The 9,482-nt window shown below is 39.0% G+C and overlaps 2 protein-coding genes across 9 annotated transcripts in view; both read left to right on the forward strand.

Annotated features, from left to right (window-relative positions):
* LOC138015673 (uncharacterized protein KIAA1958-like) overlaps positions 1–6,321 on the forward strand; it is a 43,499-nt gene extending 37,178 nt beyond the window's left edge. For all 8 annotated transcript variants that reach the window (XM_068862778.1, XM_068862773.1, XM_068862774.1 and 5 more), the window contains one exon: positions 5,049–6,321. In XM_068862778.1, coding sequence (XP_068718879.1) covers positions 5,093–6,277 — 1,185 coding nt within the window. In that variant the 5' untranslated portion in view covers positions 5,049–5,092 and the 3' untranslated portion in view covers positions 6,278–6,321. The remainder of the gene's footprint in view (positions 1–5,048) is intronic.
* Positions 6,322–6,714: 393 nt separating this feature from the next.
* Positions 6,715–8,173, forward strand: LOC138017262 (uncharacterized protein KIAA1958-like). The gene is made up of 2 exons (XM_068864406.1): positions 6,715–6,832; positions 6,945–8,173. The coding sequence occupies exons 1-2, from the start codon at positions 6,715–6,717 to the stop codon at positions 8,171–8,173; spliced, it is 1,347 nt and encodes a 448-aa protein (XP_068720507.1).
* The last annotated feature ends 1,309 nt before the right edge of the window (positions 8,174–9,482 follow it).

Here is a 9,482-nt window from a genome sequence, read left to right on the forward strand (position 1 = left end):
TGTTAATTTCAATTTACAGTGTCCCCAATTAGTGCTTCAGCGCTAGAACGACTAGACACTTAAATAAACTTCCTTTCCTTTCCTTTCCTTTCACTTGTGTCAAAAATCATTCATGACATGTTGAATATTTGGCGCCAACGGCACGCGTGAACATTAGCGTTCAAAACGCCATCCCACACTGGGGAAACCTGCTTACGCCGACAGTCAGAAGTGAACCTGAAGCTGATGGCTCTAGTGCGCGGCGAGCTTTGCTCTTGGGTAATGGACTTTCGGTTTCTGATAAATAGACCAGGCATTAATTATGTAACATCAATGCTCATGGGTTCCCGTCAGAAAGTAATAAATATCTTTTCAGAAACAGTTTTCCCTCAAGAAAATTTAACCCTTTCTTTTCAGCAATTTGTTTTTTTTTTCGACGTTAATCAATGTAAGCCATAAAATCAATTTGCAAGGTGGGGAATTCTGCGAAACTTATCAACACAATTCACAATTATGTGCCTTTGCTGTGATAAAAAACCAACAAATTCCCTAACTTTCAAATTTAAAGTACCAAAAATAAAAAATAACCGATTCTTTTTTTATTTTGCACTGCCTGGCCATTTTGGATTCCCGAAAGTTTTGTATTTACCTTGTGAGGTCAATTCTCTAATTCCCACTCTTTAGTCTCTCTGGAACTACTCAATGTGCCCACTTCCACTGAAATAATACTTGATATCTGGAATTAAGCTGTCGACAACAGCATAATCGTAAAAGTAACTAAATACGATCTAAAACGTTTACACGTCAGTTCCAGGACAGGCATTTGAGACAAACATCACTTGTTTTAAGAGAATAAATTGAAAACCAAATAATGGTCTCCTAAAAGGCATGCCACCTGTACATACATTGATCAGTGAAGTGATGTGGTTAATTTTTCCCTTGGTTAGTGACTTAAATTACAGAAGAATATTTTTTTTCGAACGTCAGAGAGCAATGTATTTTTCATGCAACTTTTTATAAGATGAAAACTGCACTTACCTCAATTTTAAAAAAGCACTTAGGAAAGCATACTTTCTCAGATGAAAGGGCCTGTCTCGTGGCAACCAATCAAAAAAAGAAACATCTCTCTCCCGGAAATTCAAATCGAAGCTGTTATTGCCGGAATTTTAAGTCACATTTAGTTCTCCTTTTTGAATTAAGTTCGCTCTCTTAAAACCGTTTTAGAGTCTGTTCCCGGTGAAACTATTGAACGGGACATAAGCTCGAACTAACTCTGTTCTACGAATTTACTTATTTCGAAATCACCCAAGGAAAGACACATACAATTTACCAATTTTTGTCCTCGCCGAATGTGATCCACATTAGTTATCTTGAAAAAAAGAAGTCAGTTTTAACATCTTATTCGCAATGCATAAAACGTACCTTAGTCGCCAAAGAAGACCATTTTGACAGCGCAAAACGCCGCGATATTTTGGGGAAGCTGGTTTATCTTCTAGTTCAGTTTCACTTATGAAGATGTCAGGTATAACTTTGGATTAATGTGACTTTTAACTGAAGCTTGTACTTTGGCTTTTTCAATGCATTATCTCCAAAAATCCTTGTCAGGTGTCAAGTACCTTGACTGTGACAAGTGAGCCATTATTATGGCCAAAGTTTTAAATAAGATAAACCAACAATGTGCTAAATATTTATGCAACGGCAGAGTAATGTTTCCAGTTTGTCTTTATTTCATGGTCAAAAGGATGGCAAATTTAAAAACCTTCGAGATTTTTCTATTTAAAAGCATCTTTTGTCGGTGAGGATTTCCAAAGAAGGCGTTTCACCTAATCTTAAGAGGTTATTTGTTGCTTTCCTATGCAAATTGTACCTTGAAACGTTCCTTTGTTATGTTTTTCACCTAAATTCAGAGTCGTGTTAAATATAAAGACCTGAGCTGTTAAAAGCATATCAAAAGAAACTATGCGTGGGCATTTTCAAACATTGTAGTCAGTGAAACATTTGCAAGAGTCAGGAATGGCAAAATTCTAATGAACAGCCTGCTTTCGATGTTAACCACCTTTTAACCGCCCACTCCACTCCTCGAAGTTCGACACTTTTGTATAATACAAAACTTTTAGCGCCCACAATTAGTGATAAGTAATTTTGTTGACATTGTGTCGTTCCTAATTTTACTCTGAAAAACTTGGCAGCGAAACTACTGGACAATCGACAGTACTTAAGTGATCGAGTTTCTTTCCGCACTGCAATTACCGCCTTTTTGTTGAAAGGAAATTAACGTGACAGGTGATGGCGATAAAATTGCAAATAGCATACGATACGATAGAAACATAAATTTATTCCTTCTTAAGAGGCCCAAGTAGACTACCTTCTTCCCTTAAAAAGGAAAAATTGCACCAGATCCTTGTGATTTAGTGATGGTTTACATGACCTACTGTAGTTTCTTTTTCGTTCAGTGTCTACTTGGGCTCAAGAGAAGGCATTCAAACAAGAACACATTCGGGACCCGTCCCAAATTACTGGTGTTTTTCAAAGACTGTAATCAGACGAGAGAAAAAAGATCTCAGGCCGCGGTAGCCCGGTTCCGAAATACGCGCATGCGAAGTGGGATCAATTTTCGAAACAGGTGGCAACCACCGAAGGAAACTTTCTCAACTTTATGAGCCCAGTTGGACAGGTTGACACGGTTTCCGAGGTCTCCCCTCAGCTCTAAATCCTTTGCGTTCACGTGAGAGGGCGGGCTGGCTCGGTTGCTGAGATCTCAGGCTGGACATTTTGCCATATGAACACTTCAGCGCGTTTACCGGGAAGAAAATAATGCCTTCATTTTCGTGATAGAACGGACATTACCGAGTTTTTACTCCTCTTTTCTTCGATATCGAAGCTCGGAATAGTTGCGTTTGATAGTTAAGGCAAAGTCGAAGGACATTTCAGCTTGTTTATTAATGCCTGAATGGTCGCGTCACTACTTTTCACCTCGGAAACCGGGATGGAAGTCGCCATGTGAACAGAAAACATTTTCATCCCGGTAACCGAAATAACTGTAAATACTTAAATGCAAGGAAATCACTTTGGGTCAGTTTGGAACTTTATTTTCATTATTTTGTAACTTAAGGCTGGTTCACATTTGACATAGCGTCATGAGAATTCAGTGTTGAACTGGGAAAACACCGCCAAGAATACAAATATTGAATATGTTCAATGTTCTTCAGCTTTTGCTCTCTGAATTCATACATACAATTGTTATTCTTGTAATGCTCCCAGGCGTATGGTGGCTTGTGTGATGTGCAGCCCAAAGTTTAATTCTATTACTACTCTTCACGTCTGCTCACTTTGAATGAAAGGTATTATAATAAGGTATTATTTATTTATATGCACAGTGGTGGCTATACAGCAAACCATGCTGTTCCAAACTCTGCTTACAGTGTACAAAGAAAACACATATTAACCAATGCTACAAATGCTCAGTCCAAAATTATGAAGACCCAGACCAATGTTATGCACACATCACCAAATCCAACAAAAAAAGCATGCAAAACACTTCACAAATTTATACGTTCGATTTGTTAAGAATTATACTTTAAATTTTGCTTTTTGAACAATTCTTAATTGGCAACAGTTGAACTTTTTGAAATTTAGATGTAAATACTATCCTACAGTAAAGGTATACAAAAATTTGGTTTTATCAACGAAGTTGATAATGTAAATTGGCCACCGTACAGAGATTCTTAAAGCTCATTCTAAAAGCTCATTCAGCCGTTTTAGAATCTCTGTACGGTGGTCAATTTACATTATCAACTCCGTTGATAAAACGGATGTATGAATAAGCTTAATTGATTCTAATTCGGTTTGTACACAAACCAAAGCAAATAAATGAAGTGGTTGATCTTCATTCAGTATTCCAAAGAAATCTCACCTTAATATCCTGACATTCCTCGATAATCTTTAGTAAGAGTAAACTCTGATCGCTGCTGTACTAAGTGTTTCCGTTAGCAAATTTACTTGTATCAATTAATAGATAACCTTTTTTTTCTTTAATGCAACAAGTAGCAGCTACTTAAAGTTACAGGGTTTCTGTCTGGTAAACTTTCGCCACTTTCCAAATTTTACACGTGATTTCTTCGCTCTGACTAATCGTGGTGGTTTGCTATAGGGTATGTGCACGGCGGCCATATTGGAGGACCGAAACAAAAGAATGATATTCCTTTGGGGAATAAATGTTATTTTTATGGAAATATCTTTAATTGTTTTGGTCCTCCAACATGGCCGCCGTGCTCATGCTCTATAACTGGACAATTTGTTTAGCTGTTAGTGCATCCCACGGTAACGCTCTTAGGCCTCTTGTTCTTCATAGAGGACGGTAACACAGAAGACTGGACACTTATGGAATTACAAAAAATCTCATTTGCATGCTTATCGCAAGTATTTTCAGAAAAGAATTTTAAAAAACCAAGAAATATTGCACACCTAAGAATCGAAGCATTAAGTTAACACGATTGAAGGGAGCTTCGTTTGAATAATTGACGCGATTATTCCTCAGATTAAATGGATGTACGAGGATTCGGTCCAAAACAACATTGCTCAGCCATGACAGGAGCGAGGTGACAACTGGGGGACCTGTGCTTGAAATCTAAAAATGGCGCAAAACGTTCGTCCTGATTACCTGCTGAACTTTATTAACCTCAACGGCATTTGTTTTCGTTTCGTTTTCTGCTGTTTTTCTTTTTTGACACCAACAATAATAATGTTTAGTATAAATACACAGGTGATTATACAAAATCGCGCGCTCTCACTGGCCCGCTATCTCGGATTATCAGCCGATAATCACCTCGACGAACAAAATGGCTGCCAGTACTCGTTTTGCCACTGTAAGTGAAGATGAAATTGCAAATTTTAAAGAAAACGCTGTCCCTAAATCGACCAAAGAGGCTACCAAATTTGGTGTTAAGCTATTCAAAGGTATAAAAAGTAAATTTTCATGTTTTCTTAATCAAGTGCGAGTCGACCGATAATGTTCAAAGTTACAAAGTTATGACAACAAACTGTTTACATTTTCAACATTTTTTTCTCAGAATGGTTTAAACATCAAAGCGAGTTTACAACAGAGTTTGAAAATATGGAAGTCACGGAGTTAAACAAATGCTTGTCAAAATTCTATGTGTCAGCGAGGAAAGGAGACGGAAGTTATTACAAAAAATCAAGTTTACTCTCGATCCGAGCTGTAAATGACCGGCATTTGAAGTCACCTCCGTACAACAAGCAATTCAGTATTTGCAGCAACACAGAGTTTCACGAGGCCAATAAAACACTGAATGCTTACCTTAAACATCTGTCAAGCTCAGGCAAAATATCGGCAACGGTTCACAAAGCGCCATTAACAAGAGAGGTCGTCCAAAAGCTGTACGAGAAAGGCGAACTTGCTACGTCAACAACAAATGACCCTCGCGTCTTACTTCAAACCGCTTGGTTTTTCATTTCCCCGTACTTTGGAAAAAGAGGCAGAGAGAATCAAGCTCTGATGAAAAAGTCAATGCTTCAACTAATAAAGACCACCAATGGCGGAGAATACTTCCAATTGAACAGAAATGAACCGGGAACTGTCCTAACAACGAAGAACCACACTGGGGGCCTTGAAGCGACAGAAGATCATTCAGACGGGAAGTTTTTTTCAAAACCAGGCATGGAAAGATGTCCAGTAGAGCTTATCAAGGTATACCTGTCACACCTGAATCCTGAAAACAAAGCTTTCTTCCAAAAGCCAAGAGATTTAAGTGCCAAATTCAGTTCGGCTACTTGTACAGTTTGGTATTCCGCCTGTAAGCTTGGCCACAACACCCTCGAGAATATGTTGAGAAACATGACCACCAGAGCTGGAATTTCACCATATTTAACCAACCACTCGATGAGAGCAACCACCGCCACAGTTCTGTCATCCAACAACATTGAGACCCGTAGAATTAAGGCGGTCACAGGTCACCGAAGTGACACAAGCATCCAGAGCTACTGTGAAAGACCAACACTTTACCAGTTCAAAGATATGTCTTCGGCCCTCTCTTCCTTTATCGAGGGCAAGGAAAAACAGCAACTTGATATCACAGGTCCAACTCAAGACTCAAGACTGGCAATTACGGCTCCAGCCGTCGGCTCTGGCGATGCTTCAGCCCCAAGGCAGAGCTACCTCAGTTCTCAACAAGATAATTTTCTTATCGAACATGGTTGTAATCCTGGCGCCATTTTACCTTCTGGTTCTTTCAATAATTGCTCATTCAATTTTAACATTAACTTGGCGAACTCACGTTAACTTTGTCTGTGCAAAATGTGGGAAAAATTTTAGACTTTACACATCTTTTGCAATCCGACACAGTTTGTTTGTCAGTTATGAATGAAATGAGAAACTTTGCAAATTTACCTCGCTTCACTGCACAACTTTCACGTGACAACGTGACCTGCGCTTTCGAGGAGGAAATAAAAAATTTTCGAATTGAAATGTTTCTGTTTTTTCGCTTTTTTGAAATAATCACCTGTGTATTTATACTAAAACAATTATTCGCCTCAGGCTAAGTGATTATCGGTGAATATTCACCTCGACTTCGTCTCGGTGAATATTCACCGATAATCACTTCGCCTTCGGCGAATAATTGTTAATTAGTATAAATACACAGGTGATTATACAAAATCGCGCGCTCTCATTGGCTCGCTATCTCGGATTATTAGCCGATAATCACCTCGAGGAACAAAATGGCTGCCAGTACTCGTTTTGCCACTGTAAGTGAAGATGAAATTGCAAATTTTAAAGAAAACGCTGTCCCTAAATCGACCAAAGAGGCTACCAAATTTGGTGTTAAGCTATTCAAAGGTATAAAAAGTAAATTTTCATGTTTTCTTAATCAAGTGCGAGTCGACCGATAATGTTCAAAGTTACAAAGTTCTGACTACAAACTGTTTACATTTTCAATATTTTTTCTCAGAATGGTTTAAACATCAAAGCGAGTTTACAACAGAGTTTGAAACTATGAAAGTCACCGAGTTAAACAAATGCTTGTCAAAATTCTATGTGTCAGCGAGGAAAGGAGACGGAAGTTATTACAAAAAATCAAGTTTACTTTCGATCCGAGCTGCAATTGACCGGCATTTGAAGTCACCTCCGTACAACAAGCAATTCGGTATTTGCAGCAACACAGAGTTTCACGAGGCCAATAAAACACTGAATGCTTACCTTAAACATCTGTCAAGCTCAGGCAAAATATCGGCAACGGTTCACAAAGCGCCATTAACAAGAGAGGTCGTCCAAAAGCTGTACGAGAAAGGCGAACTTGCTACGTCAACAACAAATGACCCTCGCGTCTTACTTCAAACCGCTTGGTTTTTCATTTCCCCGTACTTTGGAAAAAGAGGCAGAGAGAATCAAGCTCTGATGAAAAAGTCAATGCTTCAACTAATAAAGACCACCAATGGCGAAGAATACTTCCAATTGAACAGAAATGAGCCGGAAACTGTCCTAACAACGAAGAACCACACTGGGGGCCTTGAAGCGACAGAAGATCATTCAGACGGGAAGTTTTTTTCAAAACCAGGTATTGAAAGATGTCCACTTGAGCTTATCATGGTATACCTGTCACACCTGAATCCTGAAAACAAAGCTTTCTTCCAAAAGCCAAGAGATTTAAGTGCCAAATTCAGTTCGGATACTTGTACAGTTTGGTATTCCGCCTGTAAGCTTGGCCACAACACCCTCGAGAATATGTTGAGAAACATGACCACCAGAGCTGGAATTTCACCATATTTAACCAACCACTCGATGAGAGCAACCACCGTCACAGTTCTGTCATCCAACAACATTGAGACCCGTAGAATTAAGGCGGTCACAGGTCACCGAAGTGACACAAGCATCCAGAGCTACTGTGAAAGACCAACACTTTACCAGTTCAAAGATATGTCTTCGGCCCTCTCTTCCTTTATCGAGGGCAAGGAAAAACAGCAACTTGATATCACAGGTCCAACTCAAGACTCAAGACTGGCAATTACGGCTCCAGCCGTCGGCTCTGGCGATGCTTCAGCCCCAAGGCAGAGCTACCTCAGTTCTCAACAAGATAATTTTCTTATCGAACATGGTTGTAATCCTGGCGCCATTTTACCTTCTGGTTCTTTCAATAATTGCTCATTCAATTTTAACATTAACTTGGCGAACTCACGTTAACTTTGTCTGTGCAAAATGTGGGAAAAATTTTAGACTTTACACATCTTTTGCAATCCGACACAGTTTGTTTGTCAGTTATGAATGAAATGAGAAACTTTGCAAATTTACCTCGCTTCACTGCACAACTTTCACGTGACAACGTGACCTGCGCTTTCGAGGAGGAAATAAAAAATTTTCGAATTGAAATGTTTCTGTTTTTTCGCTTTTTTGAAATAATCACCTGTGTATTTATACTAAAACAATTATTCGCCTCAGGCTAAGTGATTATCGGTGAATATTCACCGAGACGAAGTCGAGGTGAATATTCACCGATAATCACTTCGCCTTCGGCGAATAATTGTTAAATAGTCAAATGGTATATGAAGAATAAAAAGAAAAAGTTAAGTTGACTAGAAATCGCCTCGGGCTTGAACTTGACTCGTGATGCGCTATAATTATGCAAAGATAGCAGTGGGTCTCTCTATTTGGCCTTAGTGCGAAATCCTCTAGCTTACTGTTCTCAAGTCTGGAGCCTTCAGACAGTTACTCTATTGTACAGCTTGGAAAGAATACAGCGCCGGGCCACCAAACTGATTTTGTCACTACCCTTTAGGACAGAGTTTAGCTACAAGACCAGGCTACTTCGATTAGAACTTGTGCCCTTGTGTTACTGACACGAATACTTGGACCTTGTATATCTCTTCAAGCCCATTGCAAGCGATCCATACATCTCTTTAAATATTCCTATGAGAAGAACGCGTTCCACAAATCCGTCAAAAGGCTTAATTTTAAATATACCGAGATCTAAAACCGTCACTTTTCAGAACAGTTATTATTGTAGAGCTCCGGGTGTATGGAATATTCTACAACCGCATCTCAGGGACTGCAGCATCCCCATAAGCCAATTCAAGAAGGAACTATATTCCTATTATATGAACTTGACCAGTCTTTATTTTGATATCGATCGGCCTCAAACGTTTAAATCAATATGTGTCAAATGCCACGCCTGTCGGCCTATCCCATCGCTTGCTGTTTCAACTTGCTGTTATTAGCCTTATTTCTTGTATATATATTGTTGTATTTTAATTAGTTAAATTAACGGGGATCTTTTGTCTGGAGCTGTCGCTCTGTAAGATTACCCGGCCAATTGGCGAAGCCTATAAATAAAATAAATAAAATAAAATAAACACAACCCTACCCTAACTGATCCTAAATGAGTTGATCAAGAACCTCAGAAATTTTACCTCCTGATAGGGTTCAAAATTAAACTTAGTTTCATGAATAAAGAACCCCAATGATTGTAAGAGGAGTATGGTCTCTTTAACAGCTG

Source organism: Montipora capricornis, chromosome 9 (assembly GCF_036669925.1).
Source record: "Montipora capricornis isolate CH-2021 chromosome 9, ASM3666992v2, whole genome shotgun sequence".
In the NCBI taxonomy this organism is placed as follows: Eukaryota; Metazoa; Cnidaria; class Anthozoa; order Scleractinia; family Acroporidae; genus Montipora; species Montipora capricornis.

Bases quoted from the DNA above. Each gene is read 5' to 3' on its own strand.
- LOC138017262 (XM_068864406.1), top strand. From the start codon at position 6,715: ATGGCTGCCAGTACTCGTTTTGCCACTGTAAGTGAAGATGAAATTGCA. The intron at 6,833-6,944 runs GTATAAAAAGTA...ATTTTTTCTCAG, and splicing joins TGGTGTTAAGCTATTCAAAG to AATGGTTTAAACATCAAAGC.